At 39.6% G+C, this 12,584-nt stretch overlaps 1 protein-coding gene across 5 annotated transcripts in view; it reads right to left on the reverse strand.

The window, feature by feature from the left end:
• The window catches only part of PIGG (phosphatidylinositol glycan anchor biosynthesis class G), a 98,888-nt gene that overhangs the window by 49,479 nt on the left and 36,825 nt on the right, over positions 1 to 12,584 (reverse strand). For all 5 annotated transcript variants that reach the window (XR_008819353.1, XM_056323968.1, XM_056323969.1 and 2 more), the window contains exons 10-11: positions 7,871 to 8,062; positions 2,873 to 3,182 (exon numbers count right to left, since the gene is read on the reverse strand). Coding sequence is in view for 4 of the 5 variants with exons in the window: in XM_056323968.1 (XP_056179943.1) it covers positions 2,873 to 3,182; positions 7,871 to 8,062 (502 nt within the window). In the remaining variant the exon portion in view is untranslated. The remainder of the gene's footprint in view (positions 1 to 2,872; positions 3,183 to 7,870; positions 8,063 to 12,584) is intronic.

The following is a 12,584-nucleotide window of genomic DNA, read 5'->3' on the forward strand; positions in this document are numbered from 1 at the left end:
ACAAAAGGAAAGATTACCATGCTCTTGATAGCCTCTGATAGCTTACTTCTGAATCAGTTGAATAACATTTCCAGTGTTCATGGAGATTCTTCCAGAAATGTTATTCCCCAATTTTTTGCAACGCTCAGATCAGAGAAGACACAGAATTTAACCTGCCCAATTACACTTCTACAGCGCATGTATTATTTCAAAACCTCCTGATCTTCTATTCCGCCATACCATACTGGCCAAAGATATATGGGCTACACATATCTAATGTACTTTCACCTCACAACGCTTTTAACACCGTCTCCCATAACATCCTCACAGGCAAACTGAAGCAGCCCAGGCTAGGACAGTGGACGGTGAGGTGGGCTGAAAACAGCTCACATGCTGGGCTCACAGGGTTGTGACCTGGAGGCCAGCCACGAAGGATCAACCCCAGGGCTTGACACTGGGATCGACACTGTCTGGCATCTTCATCAATGACCTGGACAATGGGGCACAGTGCCCCCTCGGCAAGTCTGCACACAACACAAATCTGGGAGGAGTGGCTGATCCAGTAGGTGGGTCTGCTGCCATCCAGAGGCACCTCAACAGGCTGGAGAAATGGGCTGTCAAGAAGCTCATGAATTTCAACAAGGGAAAATGTCAAATCCAGCACTTGGGGAGAAAGAAATCCAGGCCAGGGTCCATCCAGGGGCTAACCATATGGGAAGCAGCTTGGCAGAGATGGACATGAGGGTCTTGGTGGACACCATGCTTCCATTTGCCCTTTGTGCAACAACCAACAGCACCTGGGACTGCATTGCCAAGAGCATCCCTTGCCAGTTGAGGAAGATGCTCCATTCCCTCTACTAAGCAGTGGTGAGATCACATCTGGGCTCCTGGATCCAGTTCTGGGGTCCCCAGCACAAGACAGACATGCATGTACTGGAGAAAGTCCACTGATGACAACGAGAACCAAGTATCTGTCACACAAACATCTATCTGAAAGATCTGGGACTGTTTAGTTTCAAGATGAGAAAGCTCAGCAGGGTTCATAATAATGTGCATAAATACCTGATGAGGGGGAGTAAAGAAGAGAGATACTCTGACCTCCGTCACTCAGCAGTGACTAGCAAAAGGATGAAAAACAATGCATATGAACTGAAATACAGGAAGTTTTGTTTAAATATCAGGAAAATTTTTTTTACTGGCTACAGCAGTCAAGCACTGGGACCAACTGCCCAGGGAGGTTTCAGAGTCTTCATCCTTGCAGGTACTTAAAATCAGAATGGACACAGTCCAGACTGTCATGGTCATGGCTCAACAGTTAAGCCAACAGAGGTATCACCCTGAAATTTTGCAACAAACCAGAAAGCCTCTCCTCCTACACCAGAAACAACCTGATTCACATCTTAACAAATGCCCTCTTAAGATAGCCTGCTACACTAAGTTTCCAACATTATTAGAAGTGGAAACAACCTCTCCATCGTCAAAGCTAAGGAGAGTTTTTATGAAATAGCAACCTTATTTGCAATGCAGAGAACTATATGATTGAAATCAGTAAAGCTCCTCAAGAAAGAAGATACCATTTCATAAAATAAGAATGGCATTCTGATTCTTATAAGAGACATTACTTTGTCACAGAATTTCCCTTCAGTCTTAAACTGTATGCAGACCTATTGAGATGCTACCAAAGGTTTTGTAAGCCTCAAGAATCAGGGACAAAAAGCCATCTGCCTTTTATTGATATTAATCAACTTGGCTGAAATTTTTAAATTTGGTATCACTAGACCAGTACTTAGGAGGCCCAGCAACAGTCCAAAAAAGCCCCTGGTATGAGTATCTGATGTTTTTAACACATTTGGAAATCTATATTGAGGATATTCTCTATATAAGAATAATTTATTGAGGACTATTTCAGAGACCTGGACAGGCCAGAGAGTTGGGCAGAGAGGAACCTCATGAAGTTTAGCAAAGGCGGGTGTAAGGTCCTGCACCTGGGGAGGGACAACCCTACACACCGGTACAGGTTGGGGGTGACCTGCTGGAAGGCAGCTCTGCGGGGAAGGACCTGGGAGTGCTGGTGGACAGCAAGTTGCCCACGGGCCAGAGGTGTGCCCTGGTGGCCAAGAAGGCCAGTGGGATCCTGGTGTGCAATAGGAGGACCGTGGCCAACAGGAGGTGATCCTCCCCTTCTGCTCTGCCCTGGTGAGGCCACATCAGGAGTGCTGTGTCCAGTGCTGGGCTCCCCAGTTGGAGACAGGGAACTGCTGGAGAGGGTCCAGCAGAGGGCTGTGAAGATGATGAGGGGACCAGAGCATCTCCCTGATGAGGAAAGGCTGAGAAAGCTGGGCCTGTGTAGCCTGGAGAAGGGAAGACTTGAGGTGGGAACTTGTTGATGTGTACAAATACCTTAAGGGTGAGTGTCAAGGGGCCGGGCTCTTTTCAGTGGTGCCCAATGACAGGACAAGGGGCAACAAGCACAAACTGCAACACAGGAAATGCCATCTGATTATAAGGAAACACTTCTTTACTCTGAGGGTGACAAAGCGCTGGAACAGGCTGCCCAGAGAGGCTGTGGAGTCTCCTTTTCTGAAGGCATTCAAAACCCATCTGGATGTGACTCTGTGCAACCTGTTCTAGGTGAAGCCCCTGCCGGGGCTGAACTATAAGATCTCCAGAGGTCCCTTCCAACCCTGACCATTCTGTGATGTCATCAAGGTATGCATTCTTCCTGATTGTGAAAACAAAACATTAATAATACAGCTAGAAACTAAACCCTCCTGAGAACTCTGTAAACTCTTCCATTCTGAGACTTATTTGGCATTTTACTCACAATGGACAACATTTCTTTCAAAAACTATTCCCTTTCCCACCCCTGTAGCAGGGACAGTATTCAGCTTACCTGAAAATAGAAGAAAGCTTGGCCAAACCAGTAGTGCATGACAGTGATCTGTGCCGCATCACATTTCAAAGGTCTCCAGATATATTTTGTCATCATTGTCTGAATCAGCAGACAAAACACCAAGACTGGTAAATTGTGAGGTCTAAATAGAAGGGCTGCTAATAGAACCAATCCACTATACACTTCCCATAATCCTGTACTCTTCACACTGGAGTCTGCAGAAATAACCTGTGACTTCAGTAAATCTTTAGTGCCAGTGAAGACTATGCCAAGAACAAACACATAAACAAAACGAGCTTCAGTAATCCCCCTAAAAAGGAAATTAAAAAAAAAAGTAATAATAATTAATAAATAAATAAAACAGGAAGATTAACTACTTACTAATATCTATTTCACAGGTCAAAAAGTCTTTCAAGAGAGGTGCAAGACCAATGCAGTTCTGCCAAACAGGTTAAATTCTAAGGCTAGTACTGGCCAGTTTCATGAGAGAGATTTCTCAAATACAAAAACTCTTAAAAAAGATTCATACTTATATTACAACACATCCAAATCAACTTTATCAAAGAAAACAGATTGTACTAAAACCTAAACTAACCTAGAACATAAAAATGAAATTTTATGTCAATTCATGTAACCAAAATAAATTTATTATTATTTGAAGTCTAGATTCCTAAATATATTCATATAAACATGCCATTTATATAACATAATGAACTTCCCCAAAAATACTCCTTAAAGTGATAAAGAAACTTCATTTCAGGAATTAAATTGACATTAAAATTACTACTCCCTTTAAGATGTTCAGTGATTTTTCACAACTCATTCACTCAAATACAGGTTTCTTTTTCACCAGCCAAAGAAACAGCAACAGTATCTGAAGACCTTTATTTCATATGAAGTCTGAAATTTTCACACTCTTCAGACATTTTCTCACCTTACACAGCTGCACAGATATACAGACATGCTGGTTTATACCAGCATATTTTTTCCTTGTAACTGTGCATATTTTTCAAATCTCTAAGCAATTCCATTTAAAAAAAAAAAAAGGATGTTTTAAGTAGTAAGTGTAATTAGCATCCACTACTATGTTCACAGAACCTATAAATTCATTTGCCTCTTTGTTTCCAGTGGAATTTGGCTTCTGAAGAAAACACAGCATCTCATCCAAAAAGCTGACAAGGACCAGTAAGCTCAAAAACAGTGACCTACTATTCTAGAAGTGCAAGGCCCAAGGAACAAAGAACCTGAAAGCAGATATCCATCCAAATGCACTGATATTCTTATATTTACTGGACAAAAAAAGTCACAATCATGTTAGTATGTGCTAAACTATAATAATCATCCAATGAACTCGCCAAATGAGCATATTAAATTTTGTGTTATAAATATATTTTTTTAATCTTATAAAAGATAAAAATACACATTATTTACATATTTTATCCATAATTTAATACACACCTGTCCTTATGGATTACCAGCCATTTATATACAACTGGTGAACAAACACCTACAAAGTTAATATAATTCACTCAGAAATGGGCATTCTTGAGTCATCTGGACTTAATAATATATGCAGGATTAGACCATGGCACTAAAAATAATAGAACTGTATTTATACTTGGTGTAACCAGTGTAACTAGCTGACCCCAGAAAACACCACTAGTCAAAATCTCTAAAAATAAATTTCTCCTTTTGACTTCCATTTTTTTTTTTTCATTCTTTGGAAAGTCACCTTCCTTCTCAAACACCTACCAACAAATGAGCTTGAATTCAATATTTCTTTTCCACACACAGGAAAGAGAATCAAAAAGCAAAAGGAGAAATAATAAGCAACAGTATTTGTATGTTCCGATTTCTTTTTGCACCCACGGAACCAAGAAACAGGGCAAAACCACCACATGACAATCATGTGACCTTCCTAAACATGAACACAGTGCTCAGTTCTGTGACTTAGCTTTCAAAGGTTCAAAGTCATACCTAATGGTCTATGCAAAGGAGCTTTACTCTTATTTTATTCCCTTAGATAGCAAGCCTTTGTAAAAACCCTTTAAGGACAACTGGCTTTTCCTTTAGGGGGAAAAAGATAAAACCAGTAAAGCTTACAGAGTTCCTCTGTTTCTTGCTAATGCAGAAATTCAGTGGCCTTTTTCAGTATCTCTGGTAATTCTGATGTAATTATTACCATAAAATATTCAAATATATTCATGTGACTTAGAAATAAAACTTTGAGAACTAGCTTTGGGTATTTGCCACTACTATTTTCTGTTTTCACTTAACTCATTTAACTCATAGATGGAAATGCAAATTAAAAAAAAAAATTCTCAGCAAATGCATTACTATTATTTTGTTTGTGTTAGTATGGTATATACTAATCTTTTTCATCGCACAAACTATCATTTTTAAAGAAGAACTCTGAGGAAAACTGAAGGCCAAATTACTTTCTTGCATTTTTAATTTACAGCTTGTCTTAGTCTGAGCCATAGAAGATGGGACACCCTTCTATTGCCTCTTCTCCCTCATCCACCTCCCAGAAGTTGTCACATTCAGAGAAAAAAAACACTTATCTTCACTAAAGGGTCAGAGAAGGGGCATTTCAGAGCAAAGATTCTCCACCTTACAGAAGAAAGCACTGTGCATGAAAAATGCAGCTGCCTACAGCTTTTTCCCATATTACACAAAACAACCTCTACCTTGCACCTGGATCTGGAGCTATTCCATATAATAAATACATTAAAGATACCTCTAGACACATGTAAAAGAAAGTCCTGGGTTTGCTCCTGGCAACATTTTAAATAGGCTTTTACCATTTATTGTATCAGCCATCTAATAAAGATGAACTAGGATCACCGTGTCAACACATCAGCTAATATCTGAAATCTGCCAAGATGTGTCTACCATCTTTTTTGACATGCTTGTACTGGGAGCCTTGCTGAAAATAACATGTTTGAAGTGTCAGTGATCTTGGGAAAACCACCTGCTCCATTAGACATTGTACTTTAGGTTTGAGAAGGCCACATGTTAGCATAAGTAGCCGCTGCAACCACCATGCTGGAACCCCTGTGCTAGCCTGTGTTGCATGCTGGTGGGCATTATGGCAAAGATTAACATTCTGGCAGAATTAGACAAGCGGATTTGTTTGGGTTGGTTTGGGTTTGTTTGGGGTTTTTGTTGTTTTTTTTTTTTTTTTTTTTTTTTTTTACACAAAATCAAAGGCACCATGGGTATGGGAGGGATGCAGAACCTCTCCACAGGTAGGACCTGTGTGCCGCAGGAAGATTCATCTGAGGTTTGTCTGATGCTGCACAAAAGCAGGGTTCCCAGCATCCGAAGGCACTCACTACCTACATTCCTTTTTTACTCTACCTTATTAAAACAATAGTTTTGTTACATATGTGTTGTTAGTCCTTTCTTCCTGAGATCTAGAAAGAGCCTTGCACCAATATTCCTGCCCCAGGTGCAGAACACATGCCAACACAAAGATCAGACTTGTATTTGCTGACTCTACCAGCTTTCACCAAAGAGCTTACACAAAGGGTAAAAAATGTATAAAACTTTGAAACATGACAGTAGCTTTTAAACTGGTATATAATCAGAGCTATATGAAGGTCTGACATAATTTAAGCAAATCAACATGTTCATTATTTAAGGTGAAATTACACAAAAAGCCTGTACCTTTCTTACTAGCGATCAACATGCTACCTATAGAATGGATGGTTCCCAGTAAATGCTTTGTCTTTAATCTTTAAGTATTCCACTTATTTCTCTAACCACATTTTATTTGCAGATCAATTGCTGTATGCAAGGACAGTATTCTCCAAGGATTTTACTCAAACAAAAAGCAAAACTAGAGGTCACGCTCAAAAACTCAAAATGTTTCAAACACAGAGCCAAACCCTGCAAACTATGTAAAGATTACCATTACTTTCACCATCCAACAGAACTAGCACACAATGTTAACTTAACACTAGTATATAACTAGAATTATTTGGAAATATTTGGAATGACAGAATGTAGGTAAATATATCTAGATATAGATACATTCAAATATTTGTTATAAAACATGCCGCATTAGCAAATCTGATCTTCTGTATGCCCTAAGATCTACTCCTGCAGGGGTTTTCCACTTCTGCCTATCTTGTAAATCTCTGGCCGCTGATTAAGAAGCTCCAACAGAAACCATTTGTACCCATACCAAATTCAAAATGAGTGTGAGAGGAAGTTTATTACATCCAGAAGACAATTGTTTTACTTCTCTTCTATGACCTGTTCCTCCTCATCAAATGTCCTAATGTCTCTGGAAGTTTTCTGGAGCTCTCTGACATTAGAAAAAAAATGAGGCTGCAGAGTCAGGTACAATCCAACAGTAAAAAGCATCATAAGAAAACTAAAGCCACTTAGCTACATTCCAAAACTAGCTATTGGTAAAACAGCTAATACCTTCCTTACAGTTACAGACTAGTTCTGGAAGAAACTTAACATCCACATAAATACCCTTAGTATGCATTCTGCAGCATAGCTTAGACCTCAAGAAGGATTTGGTTACATCTTGAAAAGCCATACATTACAGAACACTCACCTGCTAAAGAAAGATATGGAAAAGCAATTCTCCCAATTACTGCCTGTGCATTTTTCAAAAGTAGCAAGTTGCTAAATGAGCTTGGCCTGCACCCTACTAAATTTGCTAAGTCCATCTAAAACAAGAGGAGGTGGTGCTTTTGGAGTTTCTTTGTAGCAGAAATACAGGGCATGACTATTAGATTTTCCTCACATTAATTCTTATCTGACTTGCTTCTGATCTGCCACAGTCGAAAGATGCTTTATGGGGCTCAAAATTATGCACACACCACAAAAACTGAGTGTTGGCCACCTACAAAATAAGAGTTTTATTCATAAGAATATGATTCCAGCCTAGACATGTCCCCTCCCACCCCATCCCCTGATATACAAAGTTTTAGCACCTCTCTAGAAATAGAGTTACATATCTGTTGATTAACTTACTTTGAAATATCTTTGCTGTCATGTTGCCATGGAAATATGACATTTCCAATAGCTGCCCGGTAACTGTAGACTCCCAGGAGCCCGAGTGCCATAGCAATTTTTGAAACTAGGGAGCACCTTCTTTGAACCAGAAAGAGGATCATAAGCAGGGAGATTGCAGCCAAGAATGAGAGTTCAGATTTATGTTCAGAGCTGGAAAAAAAAAGAAAACAACAAACAATAAAAACCCTTCAAGCCACTGTAATTATTGCTAAACACATTTGACAAAGCCTTAGCTACAGAACCGTATTTCCAAATTAATCACTGCAACTGACATCTGTTATGAACTTTGAGGAGGTATGGTAAAATATTTTATTATTTTTAGAAAAGCAGTTTTATTAATGAGGTTTTCTATTCAAGCATGCATGTTTAAAAGTGTAATTATTGTGTTCCACCATATGCTAGTTATTCTGTTAACTATATAAAAACTGAGCTGCGTATTGCATAATGAAAAGGGTCTAATGCTTTTAACTAGGGTTTTGTTATTTTTACATTTTGAAACAGTGCATATGGCTTAAACTACAGCATTTCACTTTCTAGCATAAAGCAGAAAAGATTTTTGCACTACAAAATCAGTTATTCTCCCTTTTAAAATAACTGCACATGGTTTGATTTGTTTAATTTTAGACAAACAAAACACTACCTAGACAAAATGACCAAAAATATACTTACACAGTTTAAAACATACACATGTAAGCACAATATGTTTCCCTTTCGCAACTACAGTACATTTACTGGATCAGTACATAGAAGAGAAGGAGACAAAAAAATTTGCATCATAGCCAAGATTACAGATACAGTTGGTTTGTTCCCCTGCATCGCAAATAGGTAACATTCATTCCAGAATCAAAGGCATTTCATTGAGCATGCTGGGAATGTTATGTATTTAAATCTATAGTGATATCAACTAGCACTACAAAATGTAGTGCGGTAACATAAAGATCTGCACTCAACTCCTACCCATAGCTAGCTATACAATTTCAGAAGGCCCACTGTAATCCAGGAATCGCTAACCCTTGCCTACTGCAAATGTTCCCAGTATCCCAAATGACCTAAGCCGACTAATTTTGTTAGATTTAGGTTTTGTTAAGAACGTCATGTAGTGTGTGAGAGCCAAGGGCTCCATCTTCTGTCTTTCAAACTTCAAAATCCCATGATAAAAGATCACCAACTTCAGCAAACTGAGAATGAGCCTGGGCTGTAATCTGTGTTAACTCTGACTGCACTTACAAAACTGCAATTTTATCTTTGATTTAATCAATATTATATACTTCTAACAGGTTTACTTTCCTGTTCCCTACTATATGCTTTATCAGGAGTTTGATCAATAGCTGTTTCAGCTGCTGTGCTTGAAAGTCACAGAGGAAAGGATATGGGGCAGAAAAATTGTCGTTTGTCCTCCCTGAAGGACCCAGTCAAGCACTTCATACAACTTACCCAAGAGACGCACTGCTCTCTGCAGGCCAGCAGAGGAGTAAGAACTAAAACACTACGGGTGAGAAAATGTAGTCTTGATGTTTACCCTCACTATTGCTCTTTTTCTACAGGAGACAGTAGAAGCAGTGAATGGATTGCTGTAGCAACCTGTGAAGATGGTGCACACACCATCTCTCGTGATCAATACGTGAAGAACTAATTTAGTAGCCACTGTATCTGGCAAATGAACCCTTGGGGAAAATTTTAAAACCTTTCACCCCATCTTCTCCTTGGCTGTTCATTGCACAAGAGAGATAAAACAAATCAGGGATAAATAAGAACAAATCTTCATAATCATCTTTGTCTCTTACCTAAAACACTCAATGCACTTCTATTAAAGAGACTCTTCATACCAAACTTACATAGAAACACATAAAAAAATTTAAAAATTCCTACCTCTACTAAGTAACTGCTGGTGCTATATCAAGCAAGACCCTAACAGCTGCAATTTCGTACAATGAACATTTGAAGTCATACTCTACCTGCTTCCTCCTCCCCCTCCCCCCCCCCCAAAAAAAAAAAAAGGAAATTCTTAGAGAAGGCCCAGTGGACAACAAGGGTATGTTCAAAGTCATGTGCACATCAGTCACTAATGGTGCATTCGTGACTCCTAGCACAGGGGTTTATATGCAACTCCTGCTGCTTCTTGTCACTTCAAGCTGATGCCGTCATTGACAGCTTCACTCCTTCCACAGTGAGCCATGCAGCAGCTCTGACCAAGATTAACAGCCAAATGAAGCTAACTGAATACCAATTCAAAAGAAAACATGACTTCCAGACAAATTTAGGGATTGCATGTTCTCTTCTGCTTCATCTACTGTCTGGTTTTCTTTTGCTTGCTTTTCCCATCAAATTTTTTTTTTTCCTTTGTAGCAGGTTTCACAGAGTCTCTCTGCAAACAACAAAGAATCTTTTCCTTATTTCAGCACTGTTGAATACATCCCTAGTAGCCAAATTCAACATGCTACAGGTAGAATGATTTTCTGTGGTTTGCTGCTTACTTTTTTCCATGCACAAACCTGCACAATAGCCTCTTTGTCTCAAATGCTGAGCCCCTTAAGAACTGTCCAGATAAGCAAAATATTAGTCTGAGCATGAGACACAAAGATGTCTTTTACACGGACTTAAAAGGTCAGTATGTTATCCCAAACCCGAGTTCTTCACCCAGCCTGCAAGAGCTGGTCCACAGAGTAGAGATACTTATCTATTGCCCCTCTTGGGAGAGATGGGTGCTAGGTGGTAAATCCACAAAGCTAGTACCCCTCTCAACACGTGGTAGAACATTTTATCCTACACACACTTTGAACAATGGTTTACAATGACGTTTAGTCACACTTAATTCTCACCGATTCTTTTTTTTACCAAGTACTTCTGTGAGGAGGGGGCTTTGTTAGTAGGGGCCTTTCTTTCCTTGAGGGTAGATCTTTTAGTCTGCTAATTAGGACAGTTCACACACAGTTCCAGTAATTTTCTGTTTGGTCTCACTAACCATTTGGTTCTTCTTGAGCTTATCTTGTTATTTCTTAGCTTGACATATTTATGCTGTCTATTCCTTCTCCCAAGGCCATGTCTGGCTAACTATTTGTTAGGATTAACTGACATCCTCTGTTTTTCAAATTCTTCCTTTTTTCCTTTAAATAATTGTATCAAATGCGGCGGGGGGGGGGGGGGGGGGGGGGGGGGGTGCGGGGAAGAGGGTAGTTTGTTTATTAGTTTACCTTAAGAGACAAAATAGAAGGCTGGCTAGAAAAAGCTTGAGTGCCTTTAACTCAAACTAACAAGGGTACACATGATCTAAGTAAGGTTCTTATTTCTTATTACTAAAAAATGTGCTATTAAGACACAACTATGCAAATTAAACACATACTAAAAATAGACTAACAATCAACCTTTCAGACTAGCAATGCATTTTGGGAAGAGGAATAAGTGGTTTATGCAACTCAGCTTATCACCAACTTTTAATTTATGCTATAAGGAAAACACATCATCTCAATCCTGATCAAAACACTAGGGAAACAGACACCTCTACCACCCTGTTCTCTTGTGAAAGAGAAGTAACAGACGTTAAAACTTCCAACCAAAGAAAATGCAAGCATGATTGCCAAATAGGAATTCACAGATGTTCTACAAACCACAGGATGTTCAAAGATTTAGCTGCATCATTGACTGATCTTTCCAAACCTTGTCCAGTGAACCATTTCAGACCCAAGAACTCACCTACATCCCATCACTCCAAAAACCATGCACTTCAAATGCTGCTCTTTGGGCAATCTTTTAACTCTATAAAGCAACTGAAGTATAGGACAGCATGGTGACATTATTATATTCTACTGCTAAGCTAAAAACTGCCCCATTGATTTAAGTCAGGATGTAGCTCCACAACAGGCCAAGCCAACCTGTGCCAGGGCTGCCAGGGTTCTGCTCTTTCACCTGCTCCCTAAACACAGCAGAAGTAGTTACAGCCCCAATGACACATCCTCTCAGCCTGCCATGGCAAGGCACTCTGCACTGTTTCACAATCATTGTAAAGCCCCCAAAAGTAGAAGTTTGTGAATAGTTGCTTCTTTTTCAATCAGATTTGAAAGGCAAATGAGTTTTTGTAAGGAATGCTTGACAACAGCAGAAAGAAAAAAATGTTTATGTCTGCAGCACTTCAAAACATGTAGATTCTTCTTCCACATTTCATTTCTACAGGAATTTCAACAGCAGCAGTGCTGGCTTGCACACTCTTCCTTTCCCGCATTCCTATTCCTAAGCCAGCTCATTTGCCTGTGAAGCTGGATGATGAATCAGACTGGGAAGTGATCCATCTGAACATCAAAAGTTTCCCACGCCATCTTGGGTTATTTTTCCAGCCACATTTATTCAATGATTTAGTTCACCATACTAACAAAGCAACAGCTGTGCTGGTAAAATGCAGGGCTAGTGAGGGGAGGAGCAAAACAGCAGGTAACTTGCCTTGTAATGCAAGAGAAACTTTAACATACTATTATAGCTGAACAAGCAGTTGTAGCCTAAGACTATAGCTGTAGGACCTTTCCTCTTCTTGCTTCAAGACCCAAGGAAATACACCCAACGTGAGGCTACAGTTTGATGGGGAAGCACATGGAGCACCTCATTGTAAAAAACTCTGAAGTTTTGGTTTTGATATCTAGCTGCTGTACTTCAGCCTTACTAAAGGGGGAGGCAGACAGCTTTA

Source organism: Falco biarmicus, chromosome Z (assembly GCF_023638135.1).
Source record: "Falco biarmicus isolate bFalBia1 chromosome Z, bFalBia1.pri, whole genome shotgun sequence".
In the NCBI taxonomy this organism is placed as follows: Eukaryota; Metazoa; Chordata; class Aves; order Falconiformes; family Falconidae; genus Falco; species Falco biarmicus.